General features: G+C 46.6%; 1 protein-coding gene across 4 annotated transcripts in view; it reads left to right on the forward strand.

Annotated features, from left to right (window-relative positions):
- The window catches only part of SLC25A48 (solute carrier family 25 member 48), a 42,582-nt gene extending 20,089 nt beyond the window's left edge, over positions 1 to 22,493 (forward strand). For 2 of the 4 annotated variants that reach the window (XM_029216264.1, XM_029216266.1), the window contains 4 exons: positions 5,808 to 6,065; positions 8,590 to 8,723; positions 18,821 to 18,950; positions 22,127 to 22,493. In XM_029216264.1, coding sequence (XP_029072097.1) covers positions 5,808 to 6,065; positions 8,590 to 8,723; positions 18,821 to 18,943 — 515 coding nt within the window. In that variant the 3' untranslated portion in view covers positions 18,944 to 18,950; positions 22,127 to 22,493. Of the gene's footprint in view, positions 1 to 5,807; positions 6,066 to 8,589; positions 8,750 to 12,822; positions 12,905 to 18,820; positions 18,951 to 22,126 lie in introns of those variants that run through there. The other 2 variants (XM_029216267.1, XM_029216268.1) reach the window with 2 other exon arrangements.
- The last annotated feature ends 494 nt before the right edge of the window (positions 22,494 to 22,987 follow it).

Consider the following 22,987-nt stretch of genomic DNA (forward strand, 5'->3'; position numbering starts at 1 on the left):
CAGGGGGCACAGCCTTGGCATGGACTAGGGGTCCCAGCTCTTTCCACGAGTACCTTTTACATATATACAATGGAGACCAACCCACAGAACAGCTGTTCACTTTGTGTCCACAGATTAAGAAAACGCATATGACAAGAAGCTACCATCGATCATCAGTGTACTTAAGTAATTGTTATTGTGTTCCCACAATAGCACCTACACATGTGAGAAAAATGGCCAGACATGTATGTGAGATATTTTAGGAATTCTGTCAATCTATAACGCTTGTGGATTGGTGGGTCCCTTGAAATAACCCCATGCTGCCCCCTTCCATTTGAGAGCCTGCTGGCCCAGAGGCATTCGAGCACAGAACGCTTGGTGAGCCTGCACGTCGCTAACTGGGGACCAGCAGGACCTCATCAGTGGGTGGCGGACTTGTTAAGGATTTTCTGGAGAAAGTGACCTGTTGGGAAATGATGTTGTATTTCCACCCCACCCTAACATAGGCACACAGAGGAGGACTGGTGACGCTCTCCCTTCCAGAGAGGCTCCTGAGGCCTGGGCCCTCCTTACCTCAGTGGATCAGTGACCAGTCACTGTGTTTCAGCTGACTTTCCTGTTTCCAAGGTCATGACCCACTGAAGAAATTGAACAGCATTGCCTGAAAAAGGAAAGAAGTGAAACTTGTTCGTGTTTGTGTCTGGGAAGGGTACAGCGGGATGCAGTGACAGGACCCTGGGTTCTGAGAAGAGGGGCACTAGTGGCAGATCTGTGGGGACCTCAGCCTGCATCTGGGCCAGTGCAGCCTCTCTGAGGTAGGAGGACCCCCCAAGGAGTGGCTGCATGTGTACCTGTTAGAACTGGCCAAACCTGGACACCCGTACTCTCTGCAGAGCTCCCTGCAGAGGCACCTGCCTACAGAGGGACCTCCTGGCCCAGGCAGGAGCCAGCAAGCAAGGCACCAGACACTGCCGCTGAGCCAGACAGCCACAGCGTGTGCTCCGAGGAGCGATGGCGGGGACTGAGCTGGACAAGGCAGGGGAGCCCAGAGGAGGGGTCTTTTTAGAACTGTGTAGGCCTTCCTAAGCTCCTAGGCGAAGGTTAGGAGCAGGGTGGGGGGCAATTTTATCAACTTTGAACATCCTGCTCGTCTCGGTGTAGGGTGCTTGAGTTGACCCTAAATGAATTTGGGAAAACAAAGAAAACCACAGGCATCCTGAGTGTAACTCTACCTATCATAGTAAAAGACTCTTGATTTAGAGAGTACAGCAAAAAATGGCCTTAATGACAAAGTGCTCATGATAAGAAATAATCAAAATTTGATTCATCATCTTATCCTCATTTTCTAACAAAAAATTCTCATTAGAGAAACTAAATACATTTCATTCTAGAAGGAAATATACCTAATGTGAACCCTTCACTTGCATGTGTGCACCCCAAGCCAAAGCCCTGAAGGTTCTAGAACAACAGGCTGAGGGGCAATGGTTCAGTGTGAACAGGGTGCCTACTTCCTTCCTTGGGTTCCTTGCACAAAGACAAATCCACATGCATCAGTTGTGCATACTTCCAAGAGCTGCTTGCCAGCAACCTCCCAAGTCAGTTCTTAAGGGTCACCAAAATTTGTTTTACACAAACTAAATTTGGTCCACTGCTAGAGTTACCGGAAGCTCTGATTCGGCGCTTTTCTAAGTCTAGCTGCCAAGGCTCCTGGGCAACTCCTTCCCCAGCTGAGCCACAGAGCATCTTGTGGTCTGAGCAACTGATCAGAATCCCAGCGGTCTTCTGCCTTGTGGTCCCTTATGAATTGTCCATACCACTATTGCTAAAGTAGGTGGGCCCATAACAACTGTCACCCGAAAGAGATTTGCTTCTCATTGAGTGACACGTCATTGATGTCACAGAATCCTTTTGCCTTGAAAAGCAGGAGAGGCTAGGTAGGCTTCTTTGCTCTGCCTGAGTAACCAAAACAGTTTATTTCAAGTCTAAGACGTCATTTTCTCAGTAGGATATGGTGTCTGGTGCATGCCATGGTCAAAACTCACCAACTGTGCACTTACAAGCTACACCTTTTATGGAATGTAAATTATACCTCAGTTAAAAAACAAACTAATAACGACAGGCAGAGGAGGCCAGAGGAGAAGACAAGGGCTATTAAGAGTGATTGGTCTTCATGGGAAAAAAGGTGAGACTTAAGAACAGGGAAGAAGTCCAGCCAAGAATGCATCATCTCAATGTAATAACAAGGACACATCAAACAAGCCTCAGATAAGGAAAGTTCTGTTAACAAGAAAGGGGGTGGTGTAGTCTTGAAAAATGGCAGTGTCATAAAAAAAAACACCCAAGAAAGGCTGTGGAAATGCTCCAAATGAAAGGAAGCTAAAGAGACCTGACAACTAAATATAATACATGATAGACTGGATCCTGTCCTGGGGGTTGGGGAGGAACACTCTAAAGGTCAGCATGAGATCACAGGAAGGTATGAGCATAGACAGTACATTAGATACAAGTATTGTCCATGTAGATTATGAACCCGGCTGTTGTCCCACAGTATGTAGAATGGTATCCCGAGTCTTAGGAAACACAGACTGAAGTATTTAGGCGTAAAAGACCATTTTGTATGTAACTCACCCTGAAATGCGTCAGAGAATAAAATTATGTATGCATGTGTGTGCAAAAGAATTTCCTTATTGCTTATTTTGGGAGAAAAAAATGAAAGTACAGATTTGGTTCTGGTTTGGGTCTTGATGTCAAGGCCGGTTCTCGTTTGGCCAAGTGTTTTTCCAATTTTATCAGATTCTCTCCTTCTATCAGTAACTCCTGAAAGCCACATTGTACCCACAGCTGATTCGTGAAAACCCTGACTCCAAGTCAGGTCACTGTTACCTGGAGATGAGCATGGCCCAGGCAAAGTTTAGGCACTGGGACAAAGGCATCTGTTCAGTTTAATTGCACACACGTGTTTGAGTGAAAAGTAGGGGGGCGGAGTGGGAGAAGAGGGGGAGGGAGGGAGAGAGCATACAAACCATAAAACAAATAAGGTAAAATGTTAACAATAGGTGAATCTGGGTAAAGGTGTTCTGTGTACAGTTTTCCTTTTTTGTACTTTTTTTTTTTTTTCAAATTTGAAATTATTTCCAAATAAGAAGTTTCTTTAAAAATATTGGGGTTGAGGGAGCTGGAAGGAGTTCCAAGGGCTTCACAGTATCAACTTGTGTCCAGAAGGCCTTGGCCACCAGTTCAGACTCGTGTCAGTACTCCAGGTCACCATGACAATTCTATTGCTGTAATAATGGTAAATGGATCATTTTCAAGCAATAAAAGCTAGATCACTTATGTTACAACCCTGGGAGAATGTGAGAGAATTTCCTTATTGATTATCCTGAAAAGAAAGGGAAAAAAGTACAGGTTTTTTGTTGACAAAGTCAGTTGGAGGTTGGACAAGTTTTTTTTTCAACATCTGTCCCCCACACAAGCAGAATGTTATCAGGACATTCTCTTTCAATCAGTAACTTCTGAAAGCTACATCATACCCACAGTTGATTCATGAAAACCTTGACTCCTGGGACAGATCACTGTTACTTCGACATGAGCATGGCCCAGGCAAAGTTTATACGTTGGGACAATTAACATCTATGTGGGCTAATGTCAAAATTTCCCAGGATGACCCTGGTGGTATCATAGTGGATTTGGGAGAGAAAGGGGTGTTCAGTGACCTCTCAGTGGATTCTCAAAGACCACAGTGTCTGATCTTGCTCTGAGCTCAGAGGGCCCTGTGCCCCTAAAATTGGCCACCACTCCTGCTCACTCCCTGCTATAGACTATAGAATGAGACTCAGCCTCCTGCCCACGCTGTAGTTGGCCTAATGTACGTGGCCAGGATGCCTCTGTTCCCCCAACATAGAAAGAAAATACGGGATTAGTTTGTTCAAGCATACTTTCCAGGCAAATAGGAACCTCCCCCTGGACCTCGTCTACTTCTGGGTTGAGTGAAAAGGACAGGTTGTACTTTACTCCTAAATCTCCGGTTTGGACTGTGGCATCATGAAGCTGAGTATTTTTTCCTAATCTTCATTTGATAAAGATGGGGCTATGTAGGGGGCTTGGATGTTCACCTATATAACAAAAGTGATCTGTCTCTTAACCAGCATGTGTAAAACCCCATTGAGAGGGTGCTTACAGGGAATTAAACCCAGGTGGCAAAATACGCATGTGGTCACAGGCAAGCTTCATTCTGTTTCTGTCCTGGCCATGTCATGTTAGTTCTTCAAGAAGGGAAAGTTGAGAACATGAGTCCGCTTTATCTGCACTGGGACTAGGAGGTCTCTCTGGCCGTGAGTCAAAGCTGTGCTAAAAGGTCCGTAGCGGGGGCCTCCCTGGTGGCGCAATGGTTGAGATTCCGCCTGCTGATGCAGGGGACACGGGTTCGTGTCCCGGTCCGGGAGGATCCCACATGCCGCGGAGCGGCTGGGCCCGTGAGCCATGGCCGCTGAGCCTGTGCGTCCGGAGCCTGTGCTCCGCAACGGGAGAGGCCGCAGCAGTGAGAGGCCTGCGTACCGCAAAAAAAAATAAATAAATAAAAATAAATAAAAGGTCCGTAGCAGAGTAGACAGGCATGAGGCAGGGAGATGGAAGAAGCCCGATGGAAGAATTAGAGAAGCAGACAGAGTCACTACTTGCTGTCTACACACATCCTGTAAAGAAGCTACTGATATAACAACTGATGATCTGCCAGCAGAGACCCCAGAGGTCAGCTAAGGAGACAGCACCCTGTGCCCCTGGACTTTGAGGGCCAATGGCACCAGTACTGCCCTACAGCTGTTTCAGGGCACAGCCTGGCCAGGGCTGGAGAGAGTCAGTGAGAACATGTCCAGCCCTCCAGCCAGTGCATCCTGCACCCAACTCACACCAGTCAACTTGGTCTCAGTAATAATCTGGTGATAACATTGCGCCCCTACAATGTTCCTAGCACCATGCTGAGCTCTTTATAGGTATTACCTTGTTTATACTCACAACAGCCTGTTCTCTTTTTTATTTAAAAGATACAATTTTCCAACTTTATTGAGATACAGCTGACATATAGCCTTGTGTAAGTTTAGGGCGCACAATGTGATCATTTGGTACACGTATGTATAGTGAAATGATTACCAAGATAAGGTCAGTTTACACATCCATCACCTCACAGAGTTACCATTTTGTGTGTGTATGTGGTGAGAATGTTTAAGATCTGCTCTGTTAGCAACTTTCAAGTATACAATACAGTATTGGCCTGTCCCCTTTTCAAAGGTAAGGAAACAGAGGCTAAAAAGGTGCCTACCAAGGTCAGAAAGTTGGTAAGCAGGGCCTGGATTTGGAACCAGGATGGTCTGGGTCCAAATCTCATACACTTTTTACCACACTAGGCACGAGCGTGCGCGCACACACACACACACACACACACACACACACACACAGAGTATGTTGGATTTTCCAGCCTCTGCTTCAGGAAGGAGCTTGGTATGCCTCAGCATATTTGATCCAAGGCATCGTGCAGTCACATCTACTCAAAAAGACATAGTGATGGTTGACCGAGAACCTCTGGGCATCCTAAGGCAACAGGTGCTTTATCACCTGGCTGGGATTTTGTCCAGTCTGGCTGCACATGCTGGCAGGAGCTCCTTGTTGGGACTTCAGAATCCCCATTTGAGTTGCCAAGACGGTCAGAAGTTTCGGTAAAAATCAATTGGTGACGTGAGCAGGAACTGTCAATGGGCTGGGCTGACTCCAGTGCCAGACAGTGGTCATTCTCTTGCCCCCAGGTCACTTGCTATCTTTTTGCCCTGTCTTTGCAGCCAACCTCGCTTTGAAGCCCAGGGTGGCAGCTCTTGGGGAACAGCCAGCCTACCAGGGGCCTGTGCATTGCATCATAACCATCGTGCGGACTGAAGGCCTGGCAGGGCTGTACCGGGGCGCCAGTGCCATGCTGCTGCGGGACGTCCCGGGCTACTGCCTCTACTTCATCCCTTATGTGTTCCTGAGTGACTGGATTACGCCCGAGGCCCACACAGGCCCCAGCCCCTGTGCTGTGTGGCTGGCGGGAGGCATGGCAGGTAAGGGGGGCATGGCTGATCCCTGCCCCCATGCTGACCATGGCAGCAAGACAGCTGGGGAGCCTACCATACCCTTCTCAGCCCTGGGGAAGGGCAGGGTTCATCCAGCCACTCATCCAACAATTCTCTGTTAAGCACCTGCTATGGCCAGACCTAGCCAGGCAGATGAATGGCTAGGAATGGGGAATGGTCCCCCCTCTTTCTCCCATCCCCTTTTCTCTGAGTCCCTATTTGGACTCTTACAACTTTCAGCTGGAAGGTATATTTTGAGCACTTACTCTGTGTCAGGTATCACTGAGCTTTGAAAAGAAAATCTGTTATCATGGCTCACCTTTTTTGAATACTGGCACCCTGCAAACCTTTCCAATGTGAAATTTTTATTAGCCCCAGAAGGTAGGAATCAGTCTCCCCATTTTTCAGGTGAGAAAACAGGTTCAGCGTGACCAACTCAAGGTCACACAGCTAATGTAGACAGTATAGTAGGGACTCTGCAGTCAGAAAGATCCAAGTTCAAATCCACACTTAGTCATTTTGTGACCATGGACTGGACTTAACCTCCTTACTCAGAACCCACGCTGCATCCCCATTTCACCTTGGGTAAAAGTCAATGACCTTGCAATGGTTTCAAGACCATCAGCATTCCAGCTGCCTGTTACCCTTCCGCACTCATTTTTTTGCTACCGTCCCCTTACTTTGCTCTGCTCCAGCCATGCTGGTCTCTTTCCTGCAACTTGACCGTGCCTGGCTCTCTCCCCACCACAGGGCCTTTGCACTTGCTATTCCCACTGCTTGGATTTAGCGATGCATAGGTCACCAGGGACTTTGACAAGACCCATTTTGATAAAGAGAAGGGTGTGAAAACCTGATGGAAGTGGGATCAAGAGAGAATGGGATGAAAGAAATTGGAGAACCCAAGGACAAAAAACACTTCTGAGAGATTTGAATGTGCTGTATCAGGAAAGAGAGAAACACAGCTATAGTCAGAGAGGGGTACGGAAGTCAAGAGAGGATTGCTTCTCAAGAAGGCGGATAACTGATGGGAACATACTGTATAGCACAGGGAACTCTATCTGATGCACGGTGGTAACCTAAATGGGAGGGAAGTCCAGAAGGGAGGGGATGTCTGTATGTGTATGGCTGATTCATTTTGTTCTGCAGTGGAGGCTAACACAACATTGTAAAGCAACCAAACTCCAATAAAAATTTTTTAAAAAAAGGCAGATAACATGGTATGTTTGATGCTGATGGGAAAGATCCACCGGACAGAAGAAAATTGTCATCCCTCCTCCTCATTATCTAATCAGCTGTGCTTGAAACTCAGGAAACACATAACAGAGCCCACATCTTAGCCACCAGACCCCAGTGTTCCCATTCCCCGCCTTGTGCCTGAGGCCTGGCCTGTGCCAGCTCCCAGTAAGTGCTCAATAAGTACTTCTTGACTGAGAAGGCAAACAGGCCCCGACTGCTCTCATTTCTGGTGAGAGCAGATGCGTGTGGCCTGGCAGTCAAACCTGGTTTTGTAATACCCTCGCCCATGGGCTGAGAACAGGGGAGTGTGCCAGGGCAGCACCTGGGCTGACTCCAGGGAAAGCGGCCCCATTTATCCTGGAAGAAGGCAGGAGGGACGAGAGGTCCAGAGGGCTCCCAGAGGACCAAGGGCAGGAGGCTGGGATGGGCAGGGGGCTGGGGACAGGCTAAGGCCTCTTTTGGGAGCCGCTGGGCAGCAGTTACAAAACCTTGCAAACCAGCTGCCTTGGACTTTGACATCGGTTTGTTTTTCTCTCCCCATCAAAGAATGTGCCAATTTCTCTGTTTATACAATAACCTGGCGTTGTTTTCTTAGAGTCCGTTAAAGTCACAAAGTACTCAAACCAGGACACCTGAACTTATCCAAAGAAGATGACCCAGTGGCACATGGTCCTAAGGCTTCTATTCCACATCACTGGAAAAGATAAGAGCTTTTTAAAGACCTGACCCTGCTCTTCTCTGCAATCCCTAAGCTGACCCTTCCTTGGCAAGCAGGCTATGTGAAAGTGTTTGTTTAGCGTCTTCTTCATGTTCAGAGTAAATCCTGCCTCTGGGGAGCTGCCAGCCTTCAGCCTCAGGCCTCACCCTGGTCTCCCTCCCCTGTGCCCGGAAAGTACTATGGGGCCTGTTCCTGTTCCTCCAATAAAAGCTGCTAATAAATCCTTCTGCTTAGGAAGCACTAGCTTCACTGTGCTAAATGCTTCACATGCATCAGGTTATTTGTCCTCATAGCAACCCCATGAAGATAGGTGCTGCTGGCCCATTTTACAGAAGACAAGTCAAGGCCTAGAGGTGGCAGGCAGGAGACTTCTGCAAAGTCCCACAGCAAGTGGCGAGGGAGGATCAAGAACCCCCTTCATAGGTCCTGACCTTGAGCTCCTTCCACGTCCCCCAGCAGCATATTAAGCCTCTGAATGGTGGAAATCTGCAGGGAGCCGGGTCCCCTCCAGACCCCAACCAGCCAGCCCCTGATACCTATTTGTCTCTCTCTTAACAGGAGCAATTTCTTGGGGGACAGCAACTCCTATGGATGTCGTGAAGAGTCGACTGCAAGCTGACGGGGTTTATATAAACAAATACAAAGGTGTCCTGGACTGTATCTCCCAGAGTTACCAGAAGGAAGGTCTTAAAGTAAGCCCCACAGCAGTCATGCAAGGGTCAGTGTCAGTCCCTGGAAGGTAGGGTCAGAGATTTTGGAAGATGTGAGACTACAGAGAAGGGAATCAGGAAACCGAGGTGCTGGCTGTTAAATTATGAAGCACTTGTTTCATCCAGTCCTTGCCCCGGCCTGGAGGAAGAAGTGGGTGTGCACCCAGCTGATGGGTTCAGAGAGGACCGGTAACCTACCTGAGGTCACACAGCTGGTATGTGGCAGAGCCGGGGTCTGGACCCACATCTGTGTTACCAAAGCTGGCCTCCTCATCCAGAAAGGCTAGGAGCTCCTTCCTCACTCCCTGCTTAGCACCTCAGCCTCACCCCTCCTATAAGTGGGAATTCCCAGAACCACCTCAATGATCACATCTTGCAGGTTCCAATTCCCTGATCTGTCTTCTGCTTTCCACCCCACACAAGTCCAGACCCCATCACCTCCGGTCTCGGCTACTGAGGCAGCCTCCAGCCTGGCCTTGTCTTCCTTCTCCTGAACCTAAAGGGCTTATCCTAACCCCAAGCCTCTACTTGCCTCTAAACTATCTCAGAATGAAGATCAGGTTTCCACATCTAGTGTCCAAAGTTATAAACATCCCCATCTTTCTTGCCTCCCACTATACCCCCTAGTACCCTCATGCTTGTTCTTCCTTGAATGGGCCCCTGGCTTTCTTGGCATGCCTCTTAGTCAGCAGACTTAAGTGCAAAGCCAGGCCTGGCTACTTGTGAACTGGGGGAATCCAGGCAAGCTTCCCCTCTCTGGGCCTCAATTTCTCCAATGATAATCACCCCTACCATGAGCAGCAGAGATATTTGTAGGTTAAATTAAATTAGGCATATAAAAAGTGCTCAGTTTAATGTATAACACATAGAGAACATTTAGAAAGAGTCATCTGTTTATCATTAGCATTAGTATTAGTAGTTTTATTAGCGTTAATGTTACTACTGACCTATGGGCCTTATCTCACGTGACCGCCTCATCCCAAGCCCTCCAATCCTTACTAACTGCCACTCCAGTGTGTCCAAACTTCTGTTTTTTTGCTCCAATGGAGTGCCAGAGCTTGTCCTCTGGAAACCTGGACTTCCACAAAGGCTCTCTCATCTGTGTGTGACCTCCCAAGTCAGTGTTCTCCAGCTGCTCCTGGACTACAGCCAAGAGTGGCTGGAGCCAATCCACAGGCTACTGCAGGTTTCACTGCCAGTACTGAGGTCTGTCTGCCTATTAGCTGATGCACAGGCGGGAAAGACTCCTCTTGGGCCCCTTGGTATATGGTGCTGGATCCCACAACTCCCACAGAGGCACTTTTGTTCATGGATGGATGCTGAATTTTTGTTGTTGAACTGAGGACAAAATAAGGGACATTTGGGGCTGCCATGATGCTAGTGTCACTCTCCCCATGTATTTACCTTTTGTGAGATTTTTACAGTATCTCTTCATACAGCTGCACGTTACTGTCTAGTGATTTTATTTCAGCCTGCAGGGCTCTCTTGAGAATTTCTTACGGGTAGATCTAGTGGTAATGAACTCCTTCAGCTTTTGTTTATCTGGGAATGTCTTGATTTCTCTCTCACTCTTGAAGGATAGTTTTTCTGGATATAGAATCGTTTCTTGACAGTTTTGTTCTTTTTCTTTCAGAACTTTCGATATATTCACCCATTGCCTTCTGGCTGCTAAAGTTTCTGAAGAGTAATCTGCTGAAAGTCTTATAGAGGATACTTTTTATCTGCTTTCAAGATTCTCTCTTTGCCTTTCAAAAGTTTATTATAATGTGTCTTCTTGTAGGTCTCTTTGAATTCACCTTGCTTGGAGTTCATTGAGCTTCTTTGATGTTTATATTCATGTCTTTCATCATATTTGGGAAGTTTTTGGCCCTATTACTTCATATATTCTCTCTGTCTCTCTCTCTGTCTCTGTCTCTCTCTGTCTCTCTCTGTCTCTCTCTGTCTCTCTCTCTCTCTTCTCCTTGGACTCCCACAATGAATATGTTGCTCTGTTTGATAGTTTCCCACAAGTCCCTTAGACTCTGTTTACTTTTCTTCAATGTTATTTCTTTCTGTCTCTCAGACCCAATAATTTTTCTTGTCCTATCTTTAAGTTTGCTGATTCTTTCCTCTGCCTGTTCAAATAAACCTTTGAATCATTCTAGTAAATTTTTCATTTCAGTTATTCATTCATTCATTCAGTGCTTTTCAGCTCCAGAATTTGTTTGCTTTCTCTCTGGGTTTTCTATTTCTTTATTGATATTTCTATTTTGTTCACATATCATTTTCTTGACTCTCTTCACATCTTTCTTTAGTTCTTCAAGCATCTTCAAGAAGGATATTTTAAAGTCTTTGTCAAGTAGATATGCTATCAGGTCTTTTTCAGGGACATTTTATTTTGATTTTTTTTCTTTGAGTGGACCACACTTTCCTGTTTCTTATATGCCTTGTGATTTTTTATTGGAAACTAGACATTTGAATCTAATAATGTGGTAACTCTAGAAATCCAATTCTCCCTCTTCCCCAGGGTGTGGTGGGTTTTGTTATTATTTTTGATTGCTGTAGACTATCTCTGTGCCAATGATCAATCTGAGGTGTAAACTTAAGGTTTTCTCAGTGTTTTTCTGAGCCTGTGCCTTTCCCTGGGCATGCGCAGTCACTTTCTAATTTTCCTCATACATGCAGTCACTTTTGAATGTCCTAGTCTTTAATGTGTGACTCCCAAAAGAGGAAAAAGAGAGAAATGAAGGGAAGGGAAAGGGGCACCATCCCTTTAAATTCCCTGGAAGTCACTTCAGCCAGTGAACAAGGGGGTTGCAAGATGGAGGGGGAGGTTAAACAAGAATGACTGCCCTCCTCTTTGCACCTCATGATCAGAAAGAGCAATCAGTGACCAGAACACAGATGTCCAGTATTTGGAGGACAAGGTTCTCATTGCCCACCCTGGTTCCCACAAGCTGTGTGCAGGTTACTCCAGGAACATGTGCATAGATGCCTGCCAAAGGGCTTGGGATGGGGGATGGGTAGCTGCTACTGTGCTAAATGCTGACATTGACTGAAATTAACCACTGCCCAAACCCTCTCCTGGAAGTTGGAAGCCTTCAGTAAACTCCAGAGTTCTAAAGTAGTTACATCAGACAAATTCTGTCTGTGTAATAGTTATCTAGGTGAGGAGACAGAGTCCTGGTATTTTCTACTCTGCCATGTTCCTAGAATTCTCACCTCAGTTGTTTTTTTTTCTTTTCCAGTTTTATTGAGATATAATGGACATACAGCACTGTAGATGTTTAAGGTGTACAGCATAATGATTTGACTTACATATATCATGAAATGATGACCACAATAAATTTAGTGAACATCTATCACCTCATATAGATACAACTTAAAGAAATAGAAAAATACTTTTTTCCTTGTGATGAGAACTCAGGATCTACTCTCTTAACCACTTTCATACATAATGTACAGCAGTGTTCATTATATTTATCATGTTGTACATTACATGTTGTACATGCCCTCCCACCACCCCTCACTTCTGGTAACCACAAATCTGATCTCTTTTTCTCTATTTGTTTGTTTTAGAAGTATAATTGACCTACAACACTTTGTTAGTTCCTGGTACACAACATAGTGATTTGATGTTCCTATGCATTTCAAAATGATCACCATGATAAGTCTAATTACCGTCTGTCACCATACAAAGATATTACATAATTATTGACTATATTCCTCACACAGTACATTTCATACCCATTACTCATTTAGTTTGTAACTGCAAGTTTGTACCTGTTAATTTCCCTCACCTATTTCTCTCCTCCTCAACATCCTTCCCCTTTGGCAACAACCTGTTTGTTCTCTGTATCTATGACTCTGTTTCTGGTTAGTTATGTTTGTTCATTTGTTTTGTTTTTTAGACTCCACATATAAGTGAAATCATACAGTATTTGTCTTTCTCTGACTTATTTCACTTAGCATAATACCTTCTAGGTCCATCCATGTTTTCACAAATGTCAATATTTAATTCAGTCTCGGCTATTGTAAATAATGCTGCAATGAACATAGGAGTGCATGTATCTTTTCTAATTAGTGTTTTTATTTTCTTTAGGTAAATACCCAGGAGTGGAATTGCTGGATTGTATGGTAGTTCTATTTTTAATTTTTTTTGAGGAACCTCCATACTATTTTCCATAGTGCTGCACCAATTTACATTCCCACCAACAGTGTGCAAGTGTTCCCTTTTCTCCACATCCTCACCAACACATGTTATTTCTTGTCTTTTTGATAATAGCCATTCTGACTGGGGTGAGGTGCTATCTCATTGTGGTTTTGATTTGCATTTCCCTGATGATTAGTGATTTTCAGCATCTTTTCATGTTTATGTTGGCCATCTGTGTGTCTTCTTTGGAAAAATGTCTTTGCAGGTCCTCTGCCCAGTTTTTAATTGGGTTGTTTGGTTTTTTGATGTTGAGTTATATGAGTTCTTTGTATATTTTGGATATTAACCCCTTATCAGATATATCATTTGCAAATATCTTCTGTCATTCAGTAGGCAGCGTTTTCATTTTGCTGGTAGTTTCCTTCACTGTGAAAAACCTTTTTAGTTTGATATAGTCCCATTTGTTTATTTTTGTTTTTGTTTCCCTTACCTGAGGAGACTGATCTCAAAAAATATTGCTAAGATTGATGTCAAAGAATGTACAGCCTATGTTTTCTTCTAGAAGTTTTATGGTTTCAGGTCTTAGTTTAAGTCTTTAATCCACTTTGCATTTATATAGGGTGTGAGAAAGTAGTCCGGTTTTTCCAACACCATTATTGAAGAGGCTTTATTTTCCCCATTGTATATTCTTGCCTCCTTTGTCATAGATCAATTGCCCATATACGCATGGGTTCATCTCTGGGTCGTCTATTCTGTTCCATTGATCTATGTGTCTGTTTTTGTGCCAGTATCATACTGTTTTGATTACTGTAGCTTTGTAGTATAGTTTGAAATCAGGGAGCATGGTACCTCTAGCTTTGTTCTTTGTTCTTAAGATTGTTTTGGCTATTCAAGGTCTTTTGTTTTTCCATCCAAATTTTAGAATTATTTGTTCTAGTTCCATGAAAAATGCCATTGATATTTTGATAGGGGTTGCGTTTCATCTGTTGATTGCTTTGGGGAGTATGGTCTTTTTAATAATATTAATTCTTCCAATCCATGAGCATGGTATATCTTTCCAACTGTTTGTGTCATCTTCAGTGTCTTTCATTGATGTCTTATAGTTTACCAAGTACCTTTTACCTCCTTAGTTAGATTTATTCCTAGGTATTTTTTATGCAGTTGTAAATGGGACTATTTTCTTAATTTCTCTTTCTGATAGTTCATTGTTAGCAACAAATTTCTGTATATTAATTTTGTATCCTGAAACTTTACTAAATTCATTGAAGAGTTCTGGTAGTCTTTTGGGGGCATCTTTAGAATTTTCTATGTATAGTATCATGTCATCTGCAAACAGTGACAGTTTTTCTTCTTCTTTTCTAATTCAGATTCCTTTTATTTCTTTTTCTTCTCTGATTGCTGTGGCTAGGGCTCCCAATACTATGCTAAATAAAAGTGGCAAGAGTGGATCTTCTTGGAGGAAATGCTTTCTGATCTTAGAGGAAATGCTTTCAGCTTTTCACCATTGATTAAGAAGTTAGCTGTGGGCTTGTCATATGGCCTTTATTACTTTTATCATAAATAGATGTTGAATCAATTGTTTTTTGTATTTTTTTAGCAGAAGCACAGTTTGTGATTCAACCAACAAATACAGAGTGACACATAAGAGAGATTCAAAAGAGATGCTCAGGTTTTATTTGAGATTTTTTTTCTATTTCCCCAAATATTAATGTATCATTTTTCCAAAAAGTCCTGTAGAAGCAAAATATATTGCTGATATTATTTCCTCCAAAAATTTACTGTCTTCTGTTAAAAGCAAAGTCCTAGAAAACAACTGAGGTCAGATGGTTGATTTCTTAACCTCAAAAGTGTCTGACCCAAAGTTTATAGTCAGAGACAGGTTTTAAGCAGAGATAGCAATATTCAACTTGATTAACCACATCATTGACTGAAATTATTTTTTATTAGTTGCTTAAAAAATGTGTAGTATGTAGGGCTTCCCTGGTGGCGCAGTGGTTGAGAGTCTGCCTGCCAATGCAGGGGACGCGGGTTCGTGCCCTGGTCCGGGAAGATCCCACATGCCATGGAGCAGCTGGGCCCGTGAGCCATGGCCGCTGAGCCTGCATGTCCGGAGCCTGTGCTTTGCAACGGGAGAGGCCACAAAGTGAGGGGCCCGCGTACCAAAAAAAAAAAAAAAAAAAAAAAAAAAAAATTGTAGTATGTGAACATAGGAAGCTTCAAAAGGTATAAGAGGATATACTGTCTACATGTCCCTCCTGTGACCCCCTGCCAGTCTTCTCTCAAAGGCAATCACTGTTATAAGTTTCTTGTGATATATTTTCAAAATATTCACAGCCTATGCAAGCATATATGTGTGTATGTATATTTATGTATGTTTGTATATGTGCTTGCATATAAACATACATAGTAACATGATTAAAAAAATAATCTTATACAGCCCTGGAAAGTTGGGTGGTCTCACAGTCAGATCCCCAGCTGCGGCAGGTGGAGCATCTTTTCCCAAGGCCGAGGGATGGCTCCAATCCTAGTGAGCTTGAGTGCTGGCTTTGTGGAGTATGCATTCCCAAACAGTTTTACTGCAGCTCACTGAGGCTGCAACCTATTCTCACTTCCCTATGGAAGAAGAACTCAGTGATAGTAAAGAACTGGAAAGGAGTGAAATAATGGCAATGGTACCCAATTTTAGTAGCCCCTTGTAACTCAGTGATTACCAGTAAAGCAGTCTTTATGGTAGGGGAACTAGTAAGTCCATGGACTTCTGGGGCATTCCCAAGTCAGAACGGAAGAAAGGTGGGGTAGTCTTGGATCCATTCTCTGCCTGCTGCGAGGATCGTCCTAAACCACATGAGCCATGGCTCACACTTGGAGAGCTGTCATCTGCAATAAGGAGGCTGGAGGAGTGACTTGATGTCCTCTGGCTCCACAGAGGTGACTGTTGTGAGGGGATTTGTGACAGTGGGATGAGACTGGATGACTCTAAGGAGAGATGGAGGGGACCATTTGTAAGTAGGCACCAGTGTTGGTTACTCTTTGGTTCTGCCACTTGGGGGATCTGAAGGCCTCCCTCTACTCCAGGAATCCCCCACTACCACCAGGATGCTTTCAGCCCAGAGACCATTTTTTTTTTCACATCAAGGAGTTTGTTCGTTCATGCATTCATTCATTCATTGACTCCTTCATTCGTCTGCCTGTCCATCCATCCACTGATTCATTTAATAAGATTCATAGAGGATCCTCTAGGCCGAGCACCACGCAGATGCTGGGGATTCAGATGTGGGCCACACACAGCCCTGCTGTCACTACTCTGACTGGGACTTTTTTTTTTTTTTTTTTTTGCGGTACGCGGGCCTCTCACTGTTGTGGCCTCTCCCATTGTGGAGCACAGGCTCCGGACGCGCAGGCTCATCGGCCATGGCTCACGGGCCCAGCCGCTCTGCGGCATGTGGGATCTTCCCAGACCGGGGCACGAACCCATGTCCCCTGCATCGGCAGGCAGACTCTCAACCACTGCGCCACCAGGGAAGTTCTGACTGGGACTATTAATGAAGGGATAGACAAGTCATAGGTGATTGGAGGATGGTGTGAGAAGTGCTGTGATGGCAGAGATACTGAGGGCACAGAAGACAGCGGGCCATAATCCTACTTGGGGTGGTCATGGCAGGGCTACCAGAGGGTATAGCCGAGTCTGGGGAGGATTCCAGCAGAGGGGACTAGAAGAGGCTCAGTGGTGAGAGAGAGCTGGCCTGTTAGGAGGAATGAATAGCGGGCCAATATACTGCCCACAGTGTCAAGTGTAAGAGGCAGCTCAGAGCAGTGCAAGGAGAGAGCATGTGGGTCCTGGCAGGCCAGGGAAGGGTATGGACTTGACCTTGGGAAGTGGGGATCCATTGAGGATTCATGAGGAAAGACTCTGTCTACTGTTTTTGTGTTCCAAAAGCCAAGGTGATAGCCAGTAGCTCTGCACTATTTTTGCCATCTTTGGGCCTCACAGCAGAGCAGGCCATAGCTAGGGGTAAGTAGGCACCAGTGTTGGTTACTCTTTGGTTCTGCCACTCGGGGGATCTGAAGGCCTCCCTCCACTCCAGGAATCCCCCACTACCGCAACCACCACCAGGATGCTTTCAGCCCCAGAGACCATTTTTTTTCACATCAAGGAGTTCGTTCGTTCATGCATTCATGAACTCTGGCTGCCTGAAGTGGCCCACGGCTCCTGCACGGCCCAGTGCTATGGGAGATGAGGGTCACATTCCAAGCTGCGTCCTGCCTGGCTTGCCTCGCCTTGCAGAGCCAAACCCCGGTGCACACGGGAGCCTCTCTGTGCACCCGGCATGGAATTTTCCTCTCAGAGGCTGACCCAGTTCCTTGCTGCTATTCAGTCACCCTGGCTGAGCCTGTGGAATTCCATAAAGGTTAGACATTAGGAGTCCTAATGTTACAAGGAGCCTTCCTGCATTGCTCCAGGGTTAGGCTGGGCCACTTGCTCACCTCTGGGGATCTTAAGCTCCCTTCCCTGGGGCCAAGGCTCCCTCACCCCCCAAGGTACACTGAGGCCCTTCTCTCTCCTTCCTGACAAAGCTGCATGTCCCAGGCTGCCACGAGTGCCATGGTGCAGGCACCTCTCCTGAAGGGATGTCTGTCACCTGATGTCCTGGCCCATGACAGTGGCCTGCACCTACCCTGACATCACAGTGTTCAACAACTAAGAAAACTGGGGACATGTAAGGGATTTCTACCTTCTGAAAATTATAGTACCAGGTCTAGTCCGTAAACAGTAAATTATACAGGCATCAATAAACAAGTTTACATCTTACACCTGACAGTTCTCGGGTCATTCACACTTGGGTAGTGATTTGCCTTCAGACACGTGATCTCTTCCCAGAGAAGACATTTAATGACAGCTCCTCCCCATTCCACCCCTCACCAAGGCCTTTATTTATTCTCATCATGTTCTAGGTTATGCTGTAGTTACTCCTGAATGGGGCTTATCTTCCCTAGTAGGTTATCAACTTCCCAAGGGCTGGAGCCACATCACAGAGACCAGTGTCTACCCAGCACCAGGCAGGAAGATTCAGGGTGGAAGGAAAGCATCTTACCATATTCCCTAGGGGTGAAGACAAATACAGTCTTCTTGTATTAAAGGCCGGGTTTAGGCCACTGGTACTAATACCCCTCAGCACTCATACTAATGAGCGAAGTGGAGTGCTTACTCTGTATGAAGTGGACTACTGATAATAAGGATGGTGGTGTGATTGTCAACAGTTAAGGAGTGCTTTACTGCTGAACAGGCACTGTGAAAATGCCTTTAAAAGCAACGTCTCATCTCTTCCCTCAAAAACTGTAGGAGGTCAATGGTATTATTACCCCCGTTTGACAGTTGGGAAAATTGACTTCTAGAGACTTTGCTATTTTCCCAAGTAACACAGCTACTAACTGGCAAACTGTACCTGGACTCCAGGTGTATCACCTTGAGCAGGGCCTGAGTTCCCCCTACCCTGCCCCTCTGGGGACGTCCTGTGAAGCACCTGTCACAGTTGTTGGTCATGGCCGGGTGCTCTACCACTGCAAAGCGTGTGGAGCTCTGACTTGCAGAGTCCCAAGAACCGAGCATGTGTGCGCATGCACACGAGAGAGCGCAACAATTAAGCAGAGTGTATGTGGTGTTCGCGGGACTCACCTGTTGGTGCATAGTATGTAGCGCATGCGTACCGGGCCTGCGAAGGAACGCGCCTTCAGAAGTGACGTGGCTGAGGGCGGGGGCGTGGCTGGGGTGTGTGTGTGCTGAGGGGGGAGGGTCTCCACCTTCCCCGTCCTTTGGGCTCTGTAGGGTCCAGCCTGGGACAGGGGGCTGCGTGGGTGGGCAGCAGCGCCGGCCCTGGCTCTGCCCTCGGTGGCAGGCCTGCGGAAGGTGCAGGTCAGTGCCCTGTGATAACGCCGCCTCCTGCCAAAGGTGTTTTTCAGAGGCATCACGGTCAATGCCGTGCGGGGCTTCCCCATGAGCGCGGCCATGTTCCTTGGGTACGAGCTCTCGCTGCAGGCGATCCGCGGGGACCACGTGGCGACCAGCCCCTGAGCGCAAGGTCAGTGCACCTCCTTCCCAGCCACTTGTGCCCTCCTGAAGCTTAAAACTTTGTTCTTTGAGGTGAAAATGGTGTGGCCTTCTGAAATATCCCTCTGTCATTTGTTTCCTGTTTAATCTGTGTTAATTCTGGGCTAGAATTGCCACCCTTCTTGTCATCAAAAAGCCCTTCTGAAATGCCCACCTGTGGCTGATGGTGAGCTGGACGCTCAGTAACTGAGGTCGACACAGAACTTAACCTGTTTATAGTGAGCTCACCTATCTTGTTTCCCATTCAGTAGCTTCAACAGCCCTTGAAGAGACGCGTGTTTAGCTTCACTGTACAATTTAAATAACCCAGGCTCAAGACTGAGGACTTGAACCAGGGTACCCACAGCCTGTTACACAGGCAGCATCTCCCCACCTCCCTACTGAACTCAGTCTAGGTCTGAGGACAGGCTCCCAGAGCTCTAGAGGACAGCCTCTGCTATACCATCCCTGCCTCCCTCACCCTCTCCTTTTCCTGTTCTCATTGTAGAAAGGTCACTGCAGCCAAAGGGATCTAAAAACAGAAATCTGAACAAGTGACTCCCTTGCTCCAGTGTCCTCAATGGCTTCCCATTGCCCTCTAGGTTATGTTTCGGTCCTTAACAGCCTCGTTCTCACCAGCATCTTAAGCATACCATCCTCACTCTCGCCTCTGGGTCTTTGTGCATGCCGCCCTTGCCTGACACCCTCTGCTCAGGCCTTCCTCTTGTTTTTGGCCTCACCAACTCCTCTTTGTTGTCCAAGCCTTGGTGTAGAGGTCTCCTCCTCCAGGAAGCCTGCCCTGATGTCTCAGCCAGGAGGATGTGTGCCTGCTGTAGGCTCTGCTGTGTCCCTACCACATGCCCTTGCATTATAACTGCCTGCCAACTTTCCTCACTCCCCAGCCAGCACGAAGGTCCCAGGAGAGCTGTAACTATGTTTTCACCTCTGTATCACTAGTGGTTCTCACGAAGCCTGAAACACAAATGGCCACTCAGAAACACCGTTGAGTAGACGGATGATCAACTTCCAATATCCCCTCAATTCCTCCCCTTCTTTTCCTCCCCTGTTTCTCCTTCTCTAGCCCCAAACTAGTTGTGTGCAGAGCTCAGAAGACAAAGTGGGATGAGTCACTGAATTTTCTAGAAGACAAGAGACCATTTTGCTTCAGTCGTGGTGACTGCAAATTCTCTCAGAAAGGATTGTCTTCATTAGGAAGGTCTAGCCAACCTCCCTGTTGACTGCCCTGGGGCATCAGAGTCTGGCTAGGATGCATGGATGGGGCCAGACCCTAGAGCCAAGGGAAGGGCAGGATGGATCAGGCTCATGAGAATGAGCCCAGGCCCAGCCCTGGACGCTGGCTTTAAATCACATGCTTGAGCTTTTCACTAAAGCACCTATATCCACAGCTTTCTGGCGTTTTGCCTTCTCTTACTAAAGGAAAAGGGCAGCAACACATTTTGCATAATTAAATATCCTGGGTAAAGAGTCACTGAACTTGGGTTATGTCCAAGACAGGGAAGAGAAGTCTGGTTCTTAAAGCTGTGCTCAGATACTGGCCACATCCCCCTTTTAACAGATAAAAGTGACTTTAAAACAATCCTATCATAAAATCAATGCATTTTTACTGTAGGAAAAAATAGAAAATACAAATAAACAGAAAGAACAAAATAAAAATACCTGTAATCTCATGACCTTGTTAATATTCTTCCAACTTTTTTTATCCCCCAAATGGGATCCAACTTTACTCAGTATTTTATAACTCACTCCTCCCATTTACTAGTTCAGGACCATTTTTCCATGTCATTAAATCTTCAGCCGCAAAGCGGGTTTAATGCCAAGGCTTCACAGATGCCAGAGTCACTGGACGCTTGCCTGAGCCATGGCACCCTGCCACTTGTGGCCACCCTGGTGATTGGCTGCTTCAGGAGGGAAGAAGGCGTTGCTAGCAAGCCCCATCCTGACTGTCCTGGATTTGACCTTTCAGAGCAGTGCCCCAACTGGAAGCTTTTCCTTCTGAAAGCACTCTGATAGGACAAGGGGCACAGTTGTCTGTGTGCCTTTTCTTTGCTGGGGTGGCAAGGGGGCTGGTGCCACTCAGGTGGAGGAGGGCGTTCCCAGTGACTCTTCCGGAGCCTCGTCTTGAACAAGCCTCACCCAAGGAGTTCAACTTCCTCCTCTAATCCAAGAACACCAAAGCCCTTTAATGAGTCCTGGATCTGAATTTATCAAGTCACGCTGAGGTCTCGGGCAGGTCATGCCCCAGGCAGCAGTAAAACCCACTCTTTGAAGACAAGGCAGCCAGTGCCCGCCTCGTAACCTAAACTGAGGACAGAGTGGGATGAGGTAGTTAGAGAATTAGGGAGCCTAAAAAGTGGTGGGACGCTGTCTATCTCGATTCCTGGGCACAGGTGGTGGGAACGACGTGGAATTGTTTCCAGGTGCCTGCAGGGAATAGAGTCCAGCCCCAAACAGCTCCAGCCCCCTTCCAACTACCGTATACAGAGCCCTCCCCCCGCCCCCCCCCGCTCCCACGAAGTCCTGGGAAGGAAGAGCACTTCCCTCTCACTCATCCACTCAGTTATCTCGCTCCCAGATCACACATATGAGTGACCCAAGGATCATTTGAAACCCAGTAAATACCACACAAGGTGGTGGTTTTGTGATGTGGTTAGTTTTGTCTGTTCACATGGAGAAACCAGTATCAGACTGTACGAGGAAGATGACCTTTGGTGGTAGAAGTGGGGTCCCAACCACTGCTCAGTGGTCAGCGCTTGTGAATCCAAGCACTGACCTGAATTCTCAGGTCCGAGGCCTGTGAATCCAACTGCACCATCCCTACCGGCCCGCCAGCATCCCCTGCCCCCAGAACTTTCCTGGAATGATGCTGGTCCGCCCTCTGCTGTGATATTCAAACTTTATTGGCCCACTTTCAACTTCAGGAAAATTCATTTTTCAAGGCAGGAAGATACATGTTTTCCTACAATATCTTTTATCGAACTTTTACAGATAACCCTGGACAACCTCATAGCCTTTCCCCAGTCTGTTCTCATGGCAATACCTTGCCCAGTGTTGCTTCACTAAAACAGTTTTCAGATGGATTGACTCCTGGATCTCGCTGACTGATAACCCCAGTTAGATGAAAGTCTTACCTTTCCTCTTTCTTCCCAGAGCCAGCATCACCTGACCAGGGCCTCATTCTGCTACAGCTGATACTGATGGCGGCATCTCTAGAACCTGCGGCAGCGAATTTACTGAAGAGAAAGAACGCCTCCCCGCCGACCCTCAGCCAACCGGTCTCACCTCCGGAATCCCTGCTTTCCCAGTTGCAAGCACTCTTCCTCACCTCTGGGCTGGGGCCGCTGAGCTGCTGCCTTGGAAGGACCTTTGATTCATGACCATCTATTGCAGATCCTCACTGGCACCTGATATCAAGCAGGATCAAATAGACCCTGCCCCCAAGACTGCTGTAAACTCACTGGGAATTCACAGAGGAGCTGGAGTTGTCTCGAAGCTCCCAAATAAAAACATTTCTGTATCAGATGCTTCCGCCTGGCTTCCAAGAGACTGACCACCCTCATTCTTCCCTCTGCTTAGACCCCTGTGGATGTCACCGGCCCAGAGAGGAGCCCGCTCGACACAGGTGAGGAGAGGAACTCAGATGGTGAGCTCGCTTCTTTTTCCCCAGCTGCCTCAGGTGGGCAGGGCGGCAGGGAAGCCTTGTAGCAGGTTTCTCTTCCCCGGACAGTGACATGCGCGGCTGCAACATCTCCGGGATGGCGGCATTGAGCGCAGGTCGGGTGGGCGTTCTCTGGGCCTTATTTTCACATGGAGGACAAAACAGAACAAAATGAACTCTTTGTCTACAGTCTGATTTCCATTATGATGTCATTAATCTAAATTTTACTTCTCCCTGGGACCACGTGGGGAGGCCACTGCTCTTTTGCTGTTGTGTCCATGATGTCACTGCCACTTCCACGCCCCCAAGAGCATCCCTAATCAGTCATACAGCCCCTTCCTCGTGAGCTGAAT

The sequence above is a fragment of the Monodon monoceros genome, unplaced genomic scaffold, assembly GCF_005190385.1.
Source record: "Monodon monoceros isolate NGI ecotype Baffin Bay Population unplaced genomic scaffold, NGI_Narwhal_1 Super_Scaffold_12, whole genome shotgun sequence".
Classification (NCBI taxonomy): domain Eukaryota; kingdom Metazoa; phylum Chordata; class Mammalia; order Artiodactyla; family Monodontidae; genus Monodon; species Monodon monoceros.